The 23,424-nt window shown below is 39.4% G+C and overlaps 1 protein-coding gene across 1 annotated transcript in view; it reads right to left on the bottom strand.

The window, feature by feature from the left end:
- Positions 1-8,929: 8,929 nt before the first annotated feature.
- The window catches only part of LOC140241216 (rab GTPase-activating protein 1-like), a 76,915-nt gene continuing 62,420 nt past the window's right edge, over positions 8,930-23,424 (bottom strand). The window contains exons 11-20 of the mRNA XM_072320970.1: positions 22,535-22,609; positions 20,916-21,041; positions 19,327-19,470; positions 16,476-16,517; positions 15,549-15,677; positions 14,057-14,146; positions 13,106-13,216; positions 12,233-12,337; positions 10,593-10,748; positions 8,930-9,562 (exon numbers count right to left, since the gene is read on the bottom strand). Of these exons, the coding sequence (XP_072177071.1) occupies positions 9,206-9,562; positions 10,593-10,748; positions 12,233-12,337; positions 13,106-13,216; positions 14,057-14,146; positions 15,549-15,677; positions 16,476-16,517; positions 19,327-19,470; positions 20,916-21,041; positions 22,535-22,609 (1,335 nt within the window). The 3' untranslated portion in view covers positions 8,930-9,205. The remainder of the gene's footprint in view (positions 9,563-10,592; positions 10,749-12,232; positions 12,338-13,105; positions 13,217-14,056; positions 14,147-15,548; positions 15,678-16,475; positions 16,518-19,326; positions 19,471-20,915; positions 21,042-22,534; positions 22,610-23,424) is intronic.

Below are 23,424 nucleotides of genomic sequence, written 5' to 3'. Positions count from 1 at the left end.
GTTTTAGTCGTCACAGTTATCATATCTTTGCCTCTACCTCCTCCCTAATAATCTGTTATCTGTGCAGTGCTTGATATTATGACACTTTTCATGACCTATTAAACACCAAGCAATTTTTATTCAATTTAAATGCCCTGCCGGCAGTGACAAATTTTTGACTTGCCTTGAGCTCATTTCACCAGTATAATTCTGGGAAAAAAAAAGAAAAAAAAAAAAGGAAAAGGAAAATTTATGTATTTGAGCTGTTATGGAATCATACGTAACAAAATGGAGGCAGCACTGACATGCACACTAAAAGCTATGAAAGGCTGCCACTTGTGATGCTACAATGGAAACTCGATATAAAGAGATCTGATATAACAGATTATATTCCACATACTAAGAATCTTGCTATAGGATTGGTCAAGAGCTGATCACGTGATTAAGCGTAGGTTTGCCCATCACATCACCTGAGAAAAAAAGTTCGTTACACTCTATGTTGATAGTCCCTTTTGTTTCGCTGATCTCTACAGTCCATACAGTCCTAACACGAGATGAGTACGCGCGAAATAAAAGTATGTTGCACTGTGGACGATCACTTAACTAGGTCACTTGATAGTCCACAGTGCAACGCACTTTTAATTCGGTGCCGCGCAGTGCGCGGAGCAAATTCTTTGTTTTGTCATCACTCTACGCGCATACGTCTAAAGTACTGCAGTAAACTATGGAGCCTAAGCCCTAAGGATACTCAGTACCTAAAGACAGCTAAGACAGTTTCAGATCAGGAATAAAATGGGAATATCTAGGACCTTAGATGTGGAATATAAAGCAAATAATCAACTGTTAGTTTCAGGCAATGAGAAAAACTATCACTTCCTCGGCGATCTGAATGTACTCTATCTTTCCTCAGCTGCACTTCAGAAAGATAGCTACATCCAGATCACATCGGAAGTGATAGTTTGTCCCATCACCTTCACCAACGTTGATTATTTGCTTAATACCTCATATAACAAACTAATTTCTCCAGTCCCATTGTTTATTGAATACTGATATAACAAAATATCTGATATAAAAAACAAATTGTCATGGTCCCACAGATCTTGTTATACCGACTTTCCACTGTAGTTCTGATGTGTGTGAAACTCCATAAAAGTCCTTGTTAAAGTACAGTGATTGGATAATGTAAAGCTGCGATGATGTCCCCATTACATGCACATACTTTGCTGAAGTTTTCAGTGGAATTGTTGTAACCTTCATAAGTGCTTTTATTTTGTGAAAAGTGTGAACCCGCAGAATCTTCACATCTCTCTTCTTCCATATTCAACAACAATTTGAATTACAAGCGAAGGGAGGCACATCTCGGTGATCAATTCAGATTTATTCCAACATGGTCAGCCATCATAGCTTACACAACGTGTACACATAGGGTTACACACTATTGGCCACTTAGCTGATATTTACAGTGTACAGTACACACACTTTGCTACACTATGCAAGTACATTGTCCATGTATGCGAACTGATACAAACAAGATGTGAATTTGTTTCCCAAAATATGACACAAAATAAACATACGTTACAAAAGCCATCTTCAACTATCCTGACAAATGCTTTGTATATTTGTGTGAATGAATGATGTATAAATCAAGAGAAGGAAAGAAAGGATACGACATGTATATGAATGGTCAAGACTCTTAAATAGGACTGTATACTCTGTAAACCTGTGGACTGGTAAAGAAATTATTACAGAGTTATCACACTGCCTTTTCTTTCACAATAGTGACTTCATACATGTATAAATGAAGTGTGTGTGCGTGAGTATGTTGGGATAAGATTTATTGAAAACAGGTGCCTAACATACCCTGAAACATGACGCCACTTCTTTGTAGAGAAAATGCAAATTTCATACGAAACATGCTAAAAAAAAAGAACATCTTGCTGTGTAGAAAATAAGTCTCATAAGCGATAGATTGACATGAAGCATTCAGAAACATTCTTAAAGAATGGCAACATTGAATATTGATAAACATAACATTTCATAAAAAGAGAGCAGCATTTGCTATGAATCTTGGTTGAGTGCTCCTTACAGTCATGTTTTTCGAGGCGTAACAGAAACAGTTATTGAAAATGGGTCGATTCCACCTCATTCAATCCTGTTCAAAAGATCAAATCATTACAAGTATTTGAAGTTAGAACATAACACAAAAAGAAGTATACCGAAGGGGCAAATACAGAAAGATGAAACGTATTATTAAACCAGAAAACACAGTGAATGTGTTCATAACTTTCACACAAAATTACCCTAGCCTTGACAACAACCACTAACTCGCATCACTTCTCTTTTCTCCGATATTCAAATTCTATTAATTGTAAAGTTATATTGCAGACATGCCCTGAAAAGTGCTTGGTTATGCAATAGATGAGGCGTGAAAGAGAACAAAGGTTCAAAGAGGGCAGAGGGACGGGATGAAATTATCATTTATTTTTTCGTCTTATACACTTTAACATTTACATTTACATTTACATGCACTTGAGGGAACTGTCCATAACATGGCCCAGGAATCTCCAACTAGCAAATAAAGCATCTGAATGTTCACACTGTGAGCATCCATTACTTTGACATCACTACATTTTTGTACAATCCATAAATCTGGTTTAAGGTTTTGCATTTCCTTTTAGATGACTGAATGACTGGGCTCACAAACTACAAAACACAATTTCTTATTTATATATTGCATCAAACATCATTTACATTTTCCTGCTTAATTACAATCATGGCACTTTTATCAAAAGGTCCTTGCAAATCGTACCCACACATTCACTGTTATTTTACTCTCTTGTACACTACTGCACACGATTTCTTCACTATCACATAGTGTTTATATGTATATGCAATACCTGCATACAATCAAGTTTGGCCATGTCATGTTACTTCAAGCTTCTCTAACACACAGGTACATACATATTTCACAGTCGTTGAGATGTTCATTCAGTACAAATATTAAATTTGGTATGGTTTAACTTCAAAAAAAAAAAAAAAAAAAAAAAAAAAAAAAACCATCATATAGCACACATGACAACTAAACATTGTAAGGAAGTACACATCTGCATATTACATGGAACTGCCTTATCTGAGGAATTTGTTTGAATAAACATGCTTTTAATCACCCTATTCACTCTCCTATGCACTTGGACACACTAATTCATCCTCACACACTGACACTCTTGCACATACACTCACACAGTCTCAACATATGTCTTGCAAATCACAAATGTGATACACATCAGTAACTGCAAAATCAGTCAGTTTTGCAGAATCACATCATGCTGAATTTTGTATTGTTTTAAATTCATATGACATGTTCCATTTAATAGTTTAAACTCATCTGGACAGACTATGTTAAACAGTATTTGCACAATTTTATTCCAACGCATTCTCTGAACTATTTTACTTGTACCTGCAATATGTGCAAAAATTTTCCGTACCACAGAATAAACCCCTCCAGTACTTCACTACTCTTGCTACCTTATAGTCTTGCTGGGTACGTGGAAATATATGAGCGATATGACAATAACTCGACTGTCGTTACAGCCTTCAGCCCCTGCACAAATAATCTGTAAACTGAGCCATATCTTGCTCCTCTGTTGGTAATGCCCTTGACTCTGGAGATGAAGAAACATTGAGAGAGATAGAGGACGAGGAGGAAAGAAATAATGCATTGATGGTTCACATTGTGCAACAGGACACAAAGAATCATGTATTTGGTTATATTATCCTTTGATGGCAGCTGCCATTCATCGATCACAGAGGGTATATTACAGCTACCATCAAACCTATTCATAGTAGCCACCCAAGGGAGATGGAAAAAAAGTGACCGTTATAGACAGGTGGCTGCTATAAACAGGGTATTGAAAACGGCTTCTCTTATGGAGGAGATTTTTTTTTTCTAGTGGCTGTATATAACAGGAGGCTGCTATAGACAGGTGGCCACTAAGGCAGGTTTAGACTGTAAAAGTCTATAGATAACAGGTTGCTGGTGAATCCATTGATTTGGTTTTATATCACTAGGCATTCATTTCATAAGTAAATGCCTGTCAATTCAAAATAGTGTTTATGAGTCAGATGGATTCTGCAATATATACCTGAAAAGCAAGAGCATTTAAAAAAGTTACGTGATCCTCTTGACCACATGCCGTTTTCTTGCAACAAAAATGTTAAAGCCATGCAAACTTGAATGACGGAAGAAATATTGAACGGACAGAATCTCACAGAAAGTTTGATATCAAAGTGCCGTTAAACCGTAATTGATTCTGGTCTTGTGTTGTTTGCTTTCACAAGGGCTGTGGGTCAAATTGCGATATACAAGTGACCTTTGCGTGGTTATGTAATCTAAAAATGCCTTGATACCATCACAGAGTCCTACACATTGACCACCACAGGTTTCGTCACTACTCATCCATACTGCATTTATCACCTCTTGAAACCTTCTTGATCATACCAGCTACAATGTACTTACCTCCTTTTTTAGGTGTGTACATGGTAACATCTGCCTAAGATATTAACAAAATTAATGTGGGAAAATGTGTCTGCAGAAGTATCTGTAAGTCATACAGAAATAAACATCTTTTACTTGTATATCACCCATGTAAGTGTGGACACTTACAAACTAGTTCTAGGCAAATTCACATATTTGTCAATCTTGAGTGTATAAATCACATTTTATAGATGTAGTACAGGTTACATACAATCTATCTGCTTGCATACTTTTATGTACATTAAATAATTTGGTTCTTTTACAAATTCAGAACTCATGTCGTGGGTACACAGGTGTTACAGACTTAAGGTGAGGTATTTTGGGCCAAAAAAAAAAAAAAAATAGAAAGAAAGGAAAAAACTTCGGTATCATCACCACTGCTCTGCATGGCCAATCATACACAAATGTCAATATCTACTTACAATTAATTTACATAATATTAATTTGCATAATATGTCATGCATGATCATTTTGGAATGACTGGTATGTATTCAAGAATTCCAAGAATGCGCTGAATGCACAGATGGCATCTCCCATCGTACCTTGAAATAGAACTGTTAAAATATCCCGACATATTACAGTCAACTGTGGAATATCAAAACAAAGCATCGTCAACAACAAACATACAAGTTACACGAAAATGCAGATCTAAACTGACCACTGTCAGTTTGTAGATGATAAATGATTTCAACAAAAACAAAAATCAACCACTATTTGCATTCGTCTTAAATGATCATATTACGATCATAAACACAGCATCACAGCTCTGCATTATTGTTGCCAGTGAAGCTGTATGCATCATCAAGCCATGACAAACCAGGGTCTGTATGCACAGACTAGTCTCTCTCTCTCTCTCTCTCTCTCTCTGTGTACATTGCAGTTTTGACAGTGACATCACATACACACAACACAAATCACAACGTCTAAAGGCAAGAACATTGGTATGTATACAATACAACAACTTCAAAATAATAAACACACAACAGCGCATGTCATGCAACTACTTGCATTCCGACATTATGGAAATGTCTGTAACCCAACATGAGCAGCCGTTTCTAGAAGGTGAGTATTCTGACAGAATGAAATTATGTTCTCGACAAAATTGTAAAGTACAGTGTAACTGATCACATAGTACTAATTCTTCATCAATGTTGATTTTTCTGTTTTTCAATGACATGGAATGGTTGGAGATAAGATGACTTAAAGGTAAGGAATCCCATTTGCATGCCTTAAATGAAGAGTTGTATAAATACAGTGGTATGTTGAAGAGAGTATCATTTTAGAAACTCCCATAAAGTATTGAAAGTGGAAGGTAACATTTAGTACATTTTTATTGACCGTTAGATTTTGAATTGAATTTTTTTCGGGGCTCACCGTAAATTCCAGTACATTACTAGGCTACCTTTGCAGACCCATGCACTGCATGTGTGTCCATCATGTATATTTTGTGAAGAAAGTTCATCAAAACTTACAAACATTTCTATATACATTCTTGCCACACACTCTATATGTTATTACATCAGCTCTTATACTTTTAGATTTGTGTTTATAGATAAAAAAATACAGAAGACTGCAACAAAAAGGCTTAAGTGTGGCTGACACACAGAACTACTGAGTAGTTGAGTTTTGTGCATTATTCAAATTGTAGATAACTGTTGACTTCCAAATTTCTCAGCAGTGGCCTAAACAAGTCCCCTGAGGTTCATATGTAATGTTTTGCTGCATTTTGGGAGGTCTGTAAAAGGTATCCCCTACCTTTAAACTGTGCACTCTCTACACACCTGGTCTGTGAGAGAACTCAAAATCCTGAGGGATGGTGGAATAAAGTCACTGGGGTTATATCTAGAAGGAGACATAGCCATCCCCTTTTGATCACTCCCCTGTGTAAGATTTTTTACTTGGAGTTAGATTGTTAAAAGGAAAGCCAATCTCAAAAGATTTTGGCACACAAGATGAGTATACAGTCCAATCATATTGCCGGCCGAAGACTATTTTCTCGTTTGGTAACTTCATTAAAGTAACAGCATCTTGCACAGTGTCAGGAGTGAATTAAAAAAGCCTTGTTATTAATGGAATACAAAAACTGGTTTAACAGCCTTATTTCATTTCTTCCTAAAAAAAAAAAAAAAATAAATAAATAAATAAAATACTTGTGCAAAACAGCAGCACAGTAAACATACCATATTTCTTGGGATTATACTTTGAAACTAAACAATTTGCATCACTGGAGTCAATCAATTTCATATATTATATTCATAAGACATCAAACATTGTACACTTTGAAGGGCTGTAAATGGTGAGTATATTACTACAAGCACCTGCCTGCTCTAAGACTGGGGTCAGGATTTGGGGTGGGGTGAGAGGAAGAAGCATATGCTCCAGTTGACTTTGTTTTCATTTGTTTGTTTGTTTGTTTTCATTTGTTTGTTTGTTTGTTTGTCGCACCAGACTAATATGGGTACTTGATCATGCTGAGGTCCACATGGTCATGCAAAGAACATTAAATGAGAAACCTGAAAATATTGGTGAACGAGTTGAAGCACTCTCAACTGAGTCAGGTCTTCACCCTTTTTTCTTTTCTTTTTCCCTTTACACTCGTATATTTCCCCTGCACATTTGTGTGGTACCACTAAAAAGTATCCTATGAGGGATGATGTCCATAAAAAAAAAGTCAGATAAGTCAGATGCTGAAATTTTAGAATCGTATTCGGTCTACATGCAAAGAAGCACGTCTTCTCTTCTTTCTTTCACCATCACTGAGGCAGCTGTCACTTTTGTTTACTCATTCTATTCCTCACCTCTTTGCTTCGCTGATAAATATTTAGGAGTTTTTTTCCCTCTCTCTCTCTCTCTCATTCAGAAAAGGAAAGGAAGACTACCTGTTGATTGCATGAATTGTTTCAGCGTCACTGTGCGAATGAAATACATGCAGTGTTCCAGGCATTTTGTCATCTGGTGAAAGCTCACTCCATTAACATGAGTCTACGTGCACACGGCGGGAGATGTAATGGGGAAGGGTAGGGAGAGGGGTTCTATGGGTGATAGTGGTGTGATCCTGACCTAGCCTAGGGTAACAAGGCAGGGTTCTGAAGGACGGGGGACAAAACATGTGGTTTGAAATATATTCACTGACTGTTATATAATGTGAAGCTGTAAGAAATGGCCACAATCTACAGTTCAGACCACTGGCTATATATCCATAGTATTACCGTCTCTTTAAAATGCAGACAAGAATTTAATTCAGTGTACAAAATGTTCATGAGAACAATGACAGATACTTGATTATGAAAACATATCACCTGGTAGTCTGCAAATTATTTTTTTTTCTTATCTTCTTGTACAAGTCTACTTTCATAATCCTGGTCCAACAGAGTCTCCTATACAGTTCTGGTCTACTTACTTCTGTATGTAATCTTTATTACATGTCTCCTTGTGGAATACTAGGGGCATAATTCTACATGAATCTTCTAACACAACACCACTAGCAGGACAATACACTTCATGATCCTCATCAAGAAACTGTCTATCAGTGTTGTATGCTATCAATGACAATGGAATATTAGTACCTGACATCCCTCTATCGAATCACATGGATGCAGGTATTTCTACTGGATAACATCACACCACAGTACTACCGCACCATGCTTCAAGCAATGTTGCACTCTTGTAATACTGTACTTTCACTAGCATCACCTTGAATTGACCTACTCCACAATATGTACACACAGTAAATATATATATATAATATATACACACGCATACAATACTTATATACTTTTATATATCTACAAAGGTGACAACTGTTGTCCAGACTCAGTACAGCTCCAGCTATAGCACTTGTATAGACCACATCACACTCCATATACACGACAATAAGTTACCAGAGTACCTACTTACATGGAATTCCACACATTTCACACCGACTTTCTGGAATATCAATTCCCGAGTAACAATATTGTTACCTTGCATTTTGTTGAGATTCAAGAGTTCACATTTAAGCAATGCATCAACAACTACCGTCCGACGTCCAAGGAGATGATACTTCTGTCAAAAGACCATCATATCTCCAAACAAAACCAAAGAAAGCATAAAATGCTTGAGCTGCACAAATCAATGGACAATCTTTTGAACTTCTTAATGCAGGTTGACCTCTTGTCTTCTGTTTGCATAAAAGTGTAATAAAACTGACACCAAGGTAAATAAACTGAAAGAGTAAATGTAATAATATGTCATCACTTTGTCAGTGACTGTCAGCTAAATTCTGTATCTGTACAATGACTCCCTAGAGTATCCACTTTGTGCACTCCCTGGAAGCAAAAATAAACAACAAAACAACTCTATCAAGCATGTCCCTCGATGAACATATATGGAAATAACACTCGAACAATCACCACCATCCATGGAATAAAAGCTCACTCTAGAGAAGCATAGAATTATGCTGACACACACTGGTCAGTTTGAAGAACAAGTGACAAGGTATTGTAGCAAACTGCCACAACTCATGACAAACCATGTTTAAACAATACTCTTCATGGCTTTGCATTCTTTGGAATGCATATTCACTGGGATGAATCATGACAAATGTCTACAAACAACAAACTTGCAATCGTGGCGCAGAACGGATGAATGGATGGAAACCTGCCACGCGGTGAAAGGGAGCAAACTTCGTTGCCCTCGTTCTTGACGGGCGATTCACTGCTCGGTTTTCTTGACCACCCCCGTGGCCTCCTTCAGCGAGGAGAAGGAGGAGAAGGTCTTGGTGATCCAGCTGTTGGCGTTGCCGCCCGCCGACGTGTTCCTCACCAGCTGGAGCTCGGCGAGGGCGCTGTTCAGCTGGTGCTCCAGGTGCTGTGCGCGGCACTGCGACTCCACCAGCTGCAGCTTGGTCTGCGCCAGCTCCAGCTCAAACTCCCGCACCTGGTTGAGGGCCTGGGCCAGCTCGGGTTCCTTGGGTACCTCCGAGGGTGGAGGCGGGTCGCTAGGAGACCGCTCATACTTCCCTTCCTCACTGATCAGATCCCGGCAGGAATCACAACTCTGAAGTCTTTCCTATTTGATGCACATGAAGATGAAGAGGGTGGGGTAAGATATATAGATATAAAGATATAGATCGACAGAAAAGAGGGGAAACGTAAGGTGGAAATTGAATTTGTGTATCATTCACACCATAATCACACAAAAATATCAAATAATGACTAATGCATCACTAAAATGTCCTTGATTTCACGAGTTAACTAAATTCAATGAACACCAAGGAAGAGTTATCTTTTCTGAATATCTTAATTCAAAATCGAAAGAATAATCGAATCATTGAAAAGCTAGCAGGGGACATGTTCAGTGGATACAAATTAGGCCTTAAGGCTACTATTTACCATTTGCAGATAAAAGCCAACAACAACTTTAGTGCTTCATAATGGTTTTAAAATGTGAGTTAGGGATAGAAACAACCAATTTAAAAATATTAATCAGTATAATTAATGTTAAATATTGTCATATATACAAAATGTGAACAATAGTTTTATAAAATCATTTCTAGAATAAACTGTCTACAGTTATGGCTTATTGAGAAAATTTGTGATATCTCCTTATATTTGTGGCTCTATTGCAAAATCTTTATATGGTAGGATGTTTTGTGATGTTACTGCACAATTATAGGCCTACACATGCATCAAATGTGATAACTCCAACATTTTCAATAACTGCTCCCAATGGTAAGAAGTAAGAATCTGATGCATATGTGTAGGTCAGTTGTATTACAAAACACCCTACCATATACAAATTTTGCCATAAAACCTAAATTCTAAAGCGATATCGCTATTTTTCTCAATAAACTGTAACTGTAGACGGTTTAATCCGGAATCCCTTTTTTTACTTTCCATTGTTCACATTTTGTATATTGAACAATACTTTACACTGATTATAATAATTCAAATTTTTACATTGATTGTTCTATCCCTAACTCACATTTTAGAACTATTTTGAAGCACTAATGTCAGGTTTTTATTTCATCTGCAAATGGTAAATTATCCCTTCAAGGTGGCTGGGAGATTAGTGATGGCAAGACAATCAGTCAACTGACCCTAAGGTCCAGCATGGACTTCTTGGCCCTCGTCTGCTGGGCCTCCAGTCTCTCACTCAGCTTAGAACAGATCTGTTTGTATTCTCCAATGATGGCCGAGTTCCTCTTGGACTCAGACTCTGCCTTGGCCGTCTCTCTCCTGTACATCTCTTTCACCTGGGAAATAAAACATTCCCAAACATTCACAGCTTGAGTTTGACAAAGCAAAACAGACTTACAGAACAGGCTCATAGCAGCAGCACATTTCTGCATTCATTTTTAACACCCACCCCCCACCCAAGGGGGAAGGAGGTATCCTTGGAATCACTTCACAGTGAGTCTTTTAATTTGAGCAACATAAAATTCAAGCTGAACACAGACTTCTTTTGAATTTCTAAAAAGAAATCAATGGGATAAAAAATTTTTCTAAAAAAGAAAGAAAAGAAGGATGGTATTGAGAAAAAGTTGGAAGACAAAAAAATGGGGGTTTGATTATGCAAGAAAATCACAGGTCTTCATCTGTCTAAGTATGATCAAAGAGGCTGAATATTGATTCTCATAACAACGTAATGCCACTCTATGGTCAGACTAGCCTTTTGCTAAGACAAGGCCTCGTGGCTGAAGATTGAGACTAACTCGCCACATCAAGAACTGTGAGAAACAGGTGAACACGAGACCGGGTGGCGCAGCCATGAGGCCTTTTGAAACCTGGGTTTTTTTCCCTACCGCCTCCAGACGAAGGCGAATATGAATTATTCATATATTCATGAGTCAGAGCACACAGTTGGTATGTTAATGAGGACGTGTCAACGCTGCGCTGGCAATGCAGGCAGCTACGGATGAGCGAGCCGCCGACATGCATACTTATGCGTATTCATTAGACGCGACGGCCTGGTGAGCAATGCGGTCGCTGATTGGCCGCTATCCTATAGGGTAGCAGAATCAGCGAGAAACAACGTTCTAGATAAGAAATTCATGTCAGGTTTCAAAAGGCCTCGCGGCTGCGCCGCTCGATCTCGCATTCACCCGTTCTCTCGCAGTTAGTCTCTTTCACAGCCATGAGGCCTTGTCAAAAGGCTATGGTCAGACAGGTTTCAAGTTGTGGAAGTATAACAAACATTTGCAATGACAAGAAATATCATTAAAATCAGACATGACGAAAGAGAGTAAATGGAATATCAAAGCTTAAATGTGACATGAACCAGTGATATTAGCTGCAACCACAATGGGCAAATTAAATGAGATGATACTGGCATCAACTCACAGGTCTCATGCTGACCCACTTTCTTTTTTCTTCTGCTTTTTTTTTGTGTGTGTATGGGACTATTGAAATACATTGGTGCACACTTGACAGTACAGAGGGCTAGAAGATTTGGATCGATTCATTCTGATGCAAAGCAGATAAGTGTGTCTACACAAGTTTTCCACCTTCAAAGCAAACAAATCTCGGCATGACGAAGGACACCAAGATAACATCCAAACTCGAGTCTTCCGATTACAGATGGATTACATCAGACTCCTACAAATATCCATTTGCAAAGAAGACATGGATTAGCATCTTTTATTCATCTCTTTGCTTCATGTCACTTTGTTTAGATCCCTGCAAGCCTCCCACCATCTCCAGAGAGGATGTTTGAGGCTTGATGAGGGACCAAGCTCACCTGCGCCGTCTCCGACCCAAGATGCCTCTTTTCCTCCTCCGAATCCTTGAGCTGCAACCTCAGCGCCTTCAGTTCCTTCTCCAGCTCGTCTGCTCGGTCTCGCTCCTGGCAGTTTCGGTGGCAAAGAATAGCACGGGAACATTTGAGGTGTCAGAAATACCACACGTAGACAAACACATACATTGCTTAAAGCAGGAAGTGACAACGCAGGAACACAAACGGGGGAAACATCATGGATTAATTATCTTCCACTCATGCGAATGGGGTCAACAACTCTCTGAAAGTCTTTGATTGAGCTCACATGGGAAAATGACTCTTTGAAAAATATTGTCTGTTCTATCACTGATTTACTGTTTCACCATAAAAACTGCTATTTATATTATAAATTCCAAGTAGCATTACGTGATGTCGGGAGATACTGCCTTGTGAAATTAACATAATTCAAATGGCTTCACTTTCATACTACTGTCTATGTATGTTTACATTTCTCTGATAGAAAGGGGTTCTTTGTTTTCTGTTGTCTACGTACCTTGCATATGATGTGTTCTTTTTTTTTCTTTCTTATAACTGAAGATATGAAGATATTCCAAAGTACTTCTCATGATGTAGACATCCAGGATTAACTTTGATGTCATCAGAAGATTTAGCGGGCTCAAAGGATAATGATGCATTAGGTGAAACTCTACCTCATTTACCTGCCTAGTTCAATATCTATGCTGGCCTTTACAACCAAATTTTGAAGTTCCTCAGAACATACAACTCTAACATTACATGAGATTTTGGTTTGCTAGAAAGATGTCCTCTGTCTCAGCACAAGAGAAATCTTGGCTTGAAAGTTGATGGTTTCCATGACGACAGTGAGTTTGCTCTTACCGCATCCATTTGCTTCTCCATCATGAGTTTGTGGGTGATGAGTTCATGGGCCAACTCATCATTCTCCCTCTCTAGGTGGATGTTTGCCTCCATCAGCTGCTTGTTTTCTCGCTAGATGCAAGGACAAATCATCAATTATGGAATAATCTCCCTTTGTTTGTAAGGCTAGCAGCTACAATTAATGAGTTTAAGGTCAGGTTAAAAGTCATCTTTAGAAGTAATGCATTCTATGTTTGAATAATGTATGTTGTGATTATTACTTTGTAATGCCAGTAGAGTATTTTATCATAGTAGCTGCGCAATATTAAAAAAAAATCAACAAAATTAATCCATCCACACAAAGACAAAATCAGTGATGTCAAAGGAATGTCATGGAATCAAGTGTCCACCTCTATTCAGGTAGTTGTATATCAACTGAGTTGTCAGAAACAAAAAAACAAAAAACACACTGCTATGAATGCAAAGGATGAAACTGGTATCAAATTTACAGTGGAGTTAGGTGTATCACTGAATTTTAGTATAGCTTTGGTATTGAGTGCAACACTGATAACAGCATAAATTTACAGCTTTATCCTAAATACTTAAAAGGCTGCCCTTTTAAAAAATCCAAACAACACATGTACGACAGAAATTTGACTGCTTTGTTGTAATATCAGATCAAAATCCTGGTTATAATGCCATCAATTATACATATATGATAAATAATTGATTTGAGAAAGCCTCTCTCCGAGGGATTGATAGCGGTGCCATCCAAGAGTCAAATATTCATGGAGTTAGAAGGTAACTGAAACTTCAAAGTAAAAATGAAAAAAATATATATGACCTGCATCAGCTTGTTTTATTTTCTTCATATAATGTAAACAGTCACTCTACAAATCTACAAGCTGAAGGCAAAGGGAAATTCTAAGAAGGTTACGATTAAGAGCTAAAAAGAGAGAGAGCTTTTCTCACCTCCAGTCTCTCAACGGGGTCTTCTCTCTCCTCCTCCTCCTTCATGGCGTAATACTCCTTCTCATACTTCTTCAACTTTCTCTGGCTCACCTGCAAGGAAAGGAGAAGTTTATTATTAGAGTAGAATTAAATATTGCTTCTTCTTTTCTTTTTTTTTTTTTGCAGTTTCGGAGTTCACTGACAGCCACAGCATCTATCAAATCCTGCATGATGGCAGACTGCTTGTGAACAGAATGATCATCTAAAATCAACCAAGTTATGCACTGATTGCAGGAAATCTGCTTTGATACTCTACGTTCCTGTGAATTGGAATCGTGGTTTCTGGACTTAAATTGAACAAATATAAGGGGACACTGGGATCAGACAAGGGTGTCACTGTCCTAAGCACCTGAAAGGCATTGGAAATTATATGTCTATCCCACCTCCTCAAAATCAAGACTGATGCTGACCTTGAAGATGATCACTTTCAGAAAGCACTAAGTGCCATACACCCTGAACTAAATCCAAGGATAGTCTGCCATTTTGTGCTTATCCGCACCTGCATAGTACCCGAAAAGGACAATGACCTCTCCACTGCAAGTGACCAGTCTCTACATAAGAGCTCAAATCATCTGCCAGAAAATTGCCTTTCTCAACTCTGCACCCTTCCCCGTGACTCTTCAGGTCCTCTCTGTATGAAGTGTAAATGTTTGCCTCAAAGAGTAGACGATTTGACAATGGAATTGCATGAAGTACAGAATGCCATTGATGCCTTGTTAGACATCCAAAGGACCACAGCACCAGCAACACTCTAGAAGGCACCTCAATTGTCAACTACACATTCTCATTCAAAAGAGCCACCAACAACCCCAGGGACCTTGCGAACAGAAGGACAACGCCTTCTCCAAAATCTGCTGACTTCTCTTCTGGTGACCGGAAATCGTCAAGCACTCTCCGATTGTCAACTAGCCACAGCAACAACCACGCCCTCACTCGGCAATGGGCCTCTCGGTCAACCTAGTCTGCATCCAGTTACATGTATCCTCTTCCTAAACCCAGTCCTCCGACGACAACGGTTCGACTCCCACGTTTACTACCGAATTCCTCCTCCCCAACGCCCACTCTTCCAGCAGCATAGCATGTATCATCTCAACCAGCCACCCCACCCTATGACATCTTGCTTGTACCAACCAACCCAGCAATTCCAAAATCGTGCAAGTAATGACATCCCTCACCTCCCTCACAATTTTGCTCTTGAAAGACCATCCTACGCATCAGTGCTCCATGCCCCACCTCAGCAGTGGAATAGCTAAAATACAATCACAAACTTCTATGAGGAACGCTGAACTAAATCTGGATAAATGCTTGTTTGCATTTTAAAAATATATTACTCTGTTCGTCCTGTTTTGTGAGCATTCTTTCCATTTTCACTTCAAAAATATTGATCAAATATCTAAAAGTGTAAATGGCACATACAAGTTTAAACATGCAAGTAGTGTAACGTGCAGCTTACTTTTGTTGACATGGCGATCTGAATCAGTTCAGCTGCACTCTCATCCGTGCGATACTTCTTCGGCAGAGTGACCCGGAAGTACTTCAGCACACCTTCAAAATCCTGTCCCAGCAGTTCCTTCTTTGATGACTGCAGGTGTATCAATTTATGATAATGACAGGATTGACTGTGTCAAAGTCAAATCAAAACTAACTTGACAATTTCAACTGCTGGATTCCTAATATCTGTGTAGTGAATAATCATATCTGTTAATAATGTACAATAAAAACATTCACCAAATAACAGAAGTTATTACCAGCCAAACAGATGCTGAATCTAACCAGTAAATGCTCAATACTTTGCTAACCTCAAGACATAACATCCTGGTTAGCTTGACTCATGGCAAATAAACACTGTAATAGATTTACGCATGAAGTTATCATAAAACAACTAAATGTGGTAAGATGCGCCATTACGAGGCATCAAAAGCTATACAATAAATAAGGCTTACTCATGCACTGTGACCTACTCCAGATAAACTTCTAAAAGTCTTACTCAGGAGTTTACACATATACACTGCATATACAAGAAGAGTGACTAGATGGCGTAAAACTGGAACTGACTAAAGGGTATTCAGAAAAAAAAAAAAACTTAGGGTGATGTTTTGACAAGTTTATAAAAAATTCTTGAAAAAACACAGTAGATGAAACTGATATTTTGAAAGCAAAAGAGAGTTCCACTGCTGAAGCTCAGATTTGTCTTTTTGAAATGTTAAAAAAAATATATATACAAATAAAACTGAAAAACTGAGAAATGATCTGAGTAAGTGCACTGTGGTAAAATGACAATGCAACCTTTTACTAAGGGCTGAAGGCTTTTACCTAAAGGCTTTTGAAATACGAAAGGCTGGATCAGGTAATTCAACTTCCATAGAAGGTGTTTACTCACTTTTAAGAGGGCAAGAGCTACATGGAAAATGATGGCCATTCCCTGGAAGACAAAAACAAATGAAACAAAATACAAATTCAGTAATTATGGAAGACACAGACTAAAACATAAGCAGAAAATAATACATTTTGCCTGCACACTCTGGCATAGTAAGTACTTTACATTGGAGTTACAACATTTGATAGAGAAACTCTAAGTTTGTGTTATGCCAGCAAAGTTTGTTATCATTGATACCTGACCTGCTGACAGAATTTTCCAAGAGAGAGAACTAGAACTGTTTCTAATCACAATTCCTATTTTCTACCTCAAACAATGTCCTTTGAAAGGTCATATAGCCTTACAGTACTCCTTGTCCAGACTGCCACTAAATGCAGAGCTAATTAAGGCACATACTTGAAATAATCAATCCTTTATCTGGTAGTCTTAAAAAATGAAATATCAGTGCTTTTCTCTTCTTTGAAGTCATACAAAGTGCATTAAAACGGCCAATGCACTCAAAACTCTGGCAATGAGAACAAATTTGCATCATAAGGGTGGCTCTGATATAGGGTAGGATGTTCTTCCTTTTGTTTTCCATTGAACTATGTCAATCGTTTGCCCCACTGTCGCTCAGCCCTGCCCTCCTCGCAGCCTCATCCACTCTGCAGCAACATCTTCCCAACAGTCCTACCCTCCCTGCAGTCCCGCCTTTCCTGCAAGCCTGTAATCCCTGCAGCCCCACCCTCCTCAAAAGTCCCACCCTCCCAGCAGTCCCACTCTCCCTGCATCCCCCGCCTTTCCTGCTGGCCAATACTCCCTACAGCCCCACCCTCCTTCTAGTCCCATCCCTCCCCACAGCCCCATCCTCCCTGACCTCCCATTTTTCCTACAGCTCCACCTTTCCTGCTGGCCAATCCTCCCTACGGCCGCACCCTCCTTCTAGTCCCATCCCTCCCCACAGCCCCATCCTCCCTGACCTCCCATTTTTCCTACAGCTCCACCTTTCCTGCTGGCCAATCCTCCCTAAGGCCCCACCCTCCTTCTAGTCCCATCCCTCCCCACAGCCCCATCCTCCCTGACCTCCCATTTTTCCTACAGCTCCACCTTTCCTGCTGGCCAATCCTCCCTAAGGCCCCACCCTCCTTCTAGTCCCATCCCTCCCCACAGCCCCATCCTCCCTGACCTCCCATTTTTCCTACAGCTCCACCTTTCCTGCTGGCCAATACTCCCTACAGCCTCACCCTCCCTTTAGTCCCACCCTTCCTGCACTCCCACTTTCTCTAGAGCTCCACCTTTCTTGCAGTGCCACCCTCCCTGCAGTTCCATCCTCCCTGCAACCCCATCCTCCCTGACCTCCCATTTTTCTTACAGCTCCACCTTTCCTGCTAGCCAATCCTCCCTGCAGTTCCACCCCTTGCCTCACACTCATCCAACACACCAGTGTCTCCTCCTCACTCAATACTGCTATCCAGCTGTTTCACTGAGTCATCGTAGGAAATCAAGAATACAGCAGTGATGCCCTCCGGCACCAAAGTGTGCAATTGTTTAAAACCTCCTCCATCCCTTTCTTTCCCCCTTCCCCCTTTTTCCTCTGTGTGTACCTCTTTCTTTTATAAGAAATGGGGAGAAGTATGGTAAAGAGAAATGAGCTGCCATTATAGAGCTTCTCAAGGGAGGGCAGCAGACAGGATGCGGATCATCGCAGAGGGAGGAAGCGTGATGGCGTGAGATGCCAGGAGACAACCAACCTGAGCTTGCGAAACATTGCCATCAAATTTAGGGTCAGAATCAGTACTACTTGGTGATTCACGCACTCTCTACTGCTTGCAGTAAACATGAGCCCTGAAGAACAGACAGAGTCACTGAAAGTAGACCGTGTATACAATTTTCGTAATGTGACATATTTAGAAAGTACTGAGAATTTCAGCAGAACAATGTGATATTTAACTACAGAATGGAACATCTCTTAGTCACTCCATAATATATCCATAAAAAGATATTTTTTACTAACATCCGGCAGAAACAGTGCAATTTGGTTGTTTCTTCAAAACTTCCCCACATTCAATGTGAAACATGAGCAGCTTATGACGTATATATATACGCACACCCACAGATTCCTGAATGTGTACTGTAATCTCTGATGAAATAGATAGCACAAAACAATTCTTAAATACAGACATATAAGCTGAAATCACTAAAAGCTAGTGGGCTTTCCGCACAGCTAATGTTTCAAGAGGAATTTGGCAGACTCTGGCGACAGGTGGGCACAGAATAACCTTTGACCCCGTACTTCTCAAGTCCTCTAAACAGGCATCACATCAAAGCATCCACCATGAAATCAACTGCTGTTGTTTGATCAGAACAAATACTCTCTTGAAAAAAAAATATGCACCAAATCCAGTCCCCATCATAAATACAGCTGCAGCTGATTATGAACTTTATGGCAATGACGACTAAATACTCTCTATCACTGTTTACAGACACTGAAAGAATAGAGGAACATCTTTATGATCCTGTAAACTGAAGGTTTACAGGTCAAGTCAGTTTTTGTTTCCTTGTTTTTTTCCTCTTTACTCAAAGCTGAGATATTTCCAGGCAAGCTCCTAACCCTTATGAGAACACATCTAAAAACATGTACAGCAGAGATGTCATCAGGGGGAAATAACTAAAGAGGCCACAGCCAAAGCTGATATATTTCTAGACAAGCTCCTAACCCCAATGAGTACACATCCACAAACATGTACAGCAGAGATGTCATCAGGGGGAAATAACTGAAGAGGCCACAGCCCAGGAACAAGGCTAGGTGTGAATGTTCCCCCCTCCCGCCACCATCTCCCCCCCCCCCCCCCTCCTCCCGTTGGAGGGCAATTACCTCGGAGAGGAAGACGTCCATGATGTGGAATACGGTGTGGAGCGGGAACTTGGCCGTGAAGAGAGTGAGGAACCACTGGGAGGCAAACATGTGGGTCTCGATGCCGATGTGGAGGAAGTGGCTGAAAAGATCTGGCACGTTGTCCTAGGTCAGGCAGAAGATAGAAGTAGAAGTAAAGAGAGAGAGGTATGGGGGGTTGCAGAGAAGGGGAGGAGATTGAGAGGGAGAAAGTGAGAAAGGAGAATATAAAGGGAGAGGGAGGGTTGGAATGGGAAAGGGAGGGTTGGAATAGGGAAAGAGAGAAAGAAATAGAGAAGAGGGGAGGGGGTAATGTAGACAAGAAGAGGCATTATGTGAGGGCAATAAAAATACATTCGTAGATGAGATGGTGTTATGAGTAAACACAGGGCAAAACATTGCAGAGGAGAAAAAGAGTGTGACATGTCGAATATAAACAGAGACAGAAAAAAGAACGAATGAGAGAGAGAGAGGACGAGAAGACGAAGGATTGATGAAGAGAGAGGAGATGAGAACACACACGACAGGTACTGGTAATACAAGAAAAAACAAGGGGGATGAAAATATTCCCAGATGGGAATTGCATTATAAATATGTGACGTGTTTGCAAAAATGAATAGAGATGGAAAAAAAACAACACCAGGAATTTAGAAAGAGAGTGACTCAGTGTCCAAAAAAGACAGAAACGAAAAGAGATAATTACAAAGCTGAGGGGATACCAGACAGACGAGGAAGTCCACATCGAGTACAAACAAAACTAGCAACTGAAACATACCTTTCATGACACTTGGCATTAATGGCTCCTCATACACAGCATGTTGATTATGATTTTTTTTTCCAAACATGAGGATAGAGTATGCTGTACGTTGAAACCTGCTGGAGAACATGCAGTGTTAACAAACCCGGCACTTGCATGATACTGGTACTCACATCTCGTTTTATCCAAACAAATGCTTCCAACACACGAGAAGTGTTATTGGCAACAGGCATCTATCTTGTCAATAAAACATTTTATGAGGTAGTATCACGACCGACACCAATGTAGGCAGTGTGCACTCTATCTCCTTACGCTCTCAAAAACAATGTAGAAAGGAAAGTATCAAACAGTTAAATCAAAATGGATGACAAAGCAGGGCAGAAGAAATAATGCCTCTAGCTTCCTTCAAGATGGAGGCATTACAAGGGAGAAAAGTGTACTCACTGTAGTAATGTGAGGTAAATACACTGTAACCTTTAGTACATACTGGAAAAATTACTCTGTCTCTGGCCCATGGCTAAGATAGGGTGTTCAGTAAAGGTTGGCAGTCCGCCCGGCCATGCTTGGCTATGAGTGACAAAAACAACAACAAGCTGGGTTTGCCATAGTCTAGCCTTAGTTTGCAGGCACAAACCCTTGTTGGTCGTAAAGGAGTCTGGCCCAAGACTAGTACATGCACCATTGGCTCTGTCCCATGGGCCCTGTATTGTAGCTTCTCCCAGAGGCTACAGTGCCAGTGGTGCATGTAGTAGTCTTGGCGCAGAATCCCTTATGACCAACAAGGGTTTGCGCCTGCAAACTAGTCTAGCCTTACCTCCAGGAGGCGGTCCAGCTGAAAAAACTTGACATGGAGCTCCTGGAAGTTGTTGAGGAAGAGGTCCCTGAGTCCCTTGTCGTACATGATCTTGATGAGGACAGCAAAGGCTTGCTCCTCTGGCATCTAACGAGGAAGAGATGAGTAAAAAATGGCGCAGATGTGTCATGGATATTTGAATGACGGGAAATATGAAGTCTGTGCAGAAGTCTTTTTTAATTTACAATCTACAGTTTACAGTGCTGCTATTCATAGGGCTCAGTTCACATTCATTATCTAAGGGAGCACAATGCGCATATGTTTCAACCATCTATAATCACTTTCTTTTCAAACTCACTAAATGCCTCTTCCTCTTTTGAACCCAGAAGAGGTGTTACTACACCATTACTTGACTTGCACATGTAAAGCTAGTTCTAGGAAGACCGAGTTCAATGCTGCACAGAGGAGTGGCCTTTGGAGTATGTTCTCACAACACTCTGTCCTTTATAATGACCTCAATGATCTCTGGCAAAATTAACCCCTGGGTGTAATGATGTGATTGTCTTCTAGAGGAATCCCGCTGGATATTTTGTAGTTATTTTGAAATTGGTCAAACAGGAAAATTGTGTATGCATATATAGACAAACTGCACTGCCCAGCATTTGGAGGATAATGAAGTGACAGATACTTTCGTAAAGCATGTAAGTGTTCAAGTGGTGCCATACTATGAACTTTTCTCTTGAACATGCAACATACTTAGAGTTGACTTACCAAAATGAAATAAAGGCAAAGGAATTATTGCTTGTAAAATATCTCCATCATGTAAATAGAATGACACAAAAAGAGCAAAATATGAATAGAGAACATATTTCAGTACTAGAAAGATTTTTTTTTGGTTTTGTTACAACGAAGGAAAAACAGAAATATCAGCAAACTATTCGAACTATTAAAGGAAACCAAAACCCAAAGAGAAATGTGGATTGAGTGACAGCAGCAACATTAGTAGAATACATCAGTGAAAGTTTGAGGAAAATCAGACAATTGATGCAAAAGTTATGAATCTTTAAAGTTTTGGTGTTGGAAACGCTGGATGAGGAGACTACTACAGGTTATGACGTCTGTGTGGACAACAATATAAAGAAAATGTAAAGGATCATTATTCCATAAAAAATCATTTTTCATGAAAATTACACATTACATCAACTTGATACTGACATATGTTAAGGGTAGCAATTATTCCCCCTGCTTTCTGGAACTGTTTGTCAAGTGCTCTTTCATTCTGCTAGAAAAAAAAAAAAATTGCGGAATTCCCTTTATATTTTCATTATATTCTTGCCCTAACATGACATCATAACCACTAAGTGTCTCCTAATCCAGTGGTTCTAACACCAAAACTTTAAACTTGCTGCTTTCACTCAATCTACATTTCTCTTTGGGTTTTGATTTCCTTTAATGCTCATGATCGATGAGAAACCTTAGAACAAGTACAAATTGTAGAGTGCAGGCCATAACATGTGTCCTCATAACAAATGAGGATAAAACATTCAATTGATGCTAAAACTTTGCAGTAAGCAGTGCAGTCATAAACTACTGTGAAGAAACTCTATTTTAGCATACATGGTATCAAAGCCGCAACTTACATGTAGCCACAGTACTGCAGCGAGGAATGACAGACCCTGGGTGTAACCAACATCATTGTCATACACAGAATAGGCCTGAATGGTGATGGGAGACAAGGAATTATAGTCAAAACCTATTATTGGCTGGTAGAGTACACAAAGTATAGACTAAACATTCTGAGTGATTCTTACTGTGTGAGATAAAAACACCATATGAATAAAAACAAAAAAGCTTATATCACAATGTCATAATATAGAAGCAGGCTGTGTTTGTTGGCAGAAAATTCATTTTCTTTCAAATCAATCTGTTGAATTTGTGGGTGCTAGTCAAAACTAAGTTTGTTAAATGGGAGAATTTTATCGTCTTTGAAAAGATTTTGCTGCTAATGATACCTTACAATCATATCTGATGTCACATTCTCAAACTGAATTTACTGTACTCTTGAATTTGTGGGTACTAGTCAAAACTAATATCGTAAAATGTTACAATTTAATCTTCTTTAAAAGGATTTTGCTGTTAGTAATATCTTTCATTCATATCTGATGTCATATTCTCACACAGATTGAATTTACTGTTTAAAAGCAGTATACTGCCTCTCACAGAAAGCAAGCTGCTAAGTTCTGGAAACAAATCACAGATGAATAAAATTAGGCCAAAAAAAAAAAATTGTTGCATTGGCGTAACATGAGATTTTCAAATAGGGTCGGTCGGGCGGATTTTTTTTTTTTTGCTACCTGCATTTTACGTGTAAAACTCGTGCTCAGCTCAGTAAACAGTTACAACTGCTGCACCGAATGTGCTGTGTTCATCTATTCTACAAATCATTTATGAGGCCGATATTACTGGAATTATACCCCTTCACAGAATTTAAAGATGTTGAAATCCTTATCCTGAATGTTTTCACTTCATA

This window comes from Diadema setosum, chromosome 17, assembly GCF_964275005.1.
Source record: "Diadema setosum chromosome 17, eeDiaSeto1, whole genome shotgun sequence".
Lineage (NCBI taxonomy): Eukaryota > Metazoa > Echinodermata > Echinoidea > Diadematoida > Diadematidae > Diadema > Diadema setosum.
Note: the sequence above shows the minus strand (reverse complement) of the source record. Positions and strands in the feature narration are given on the sequence as shown.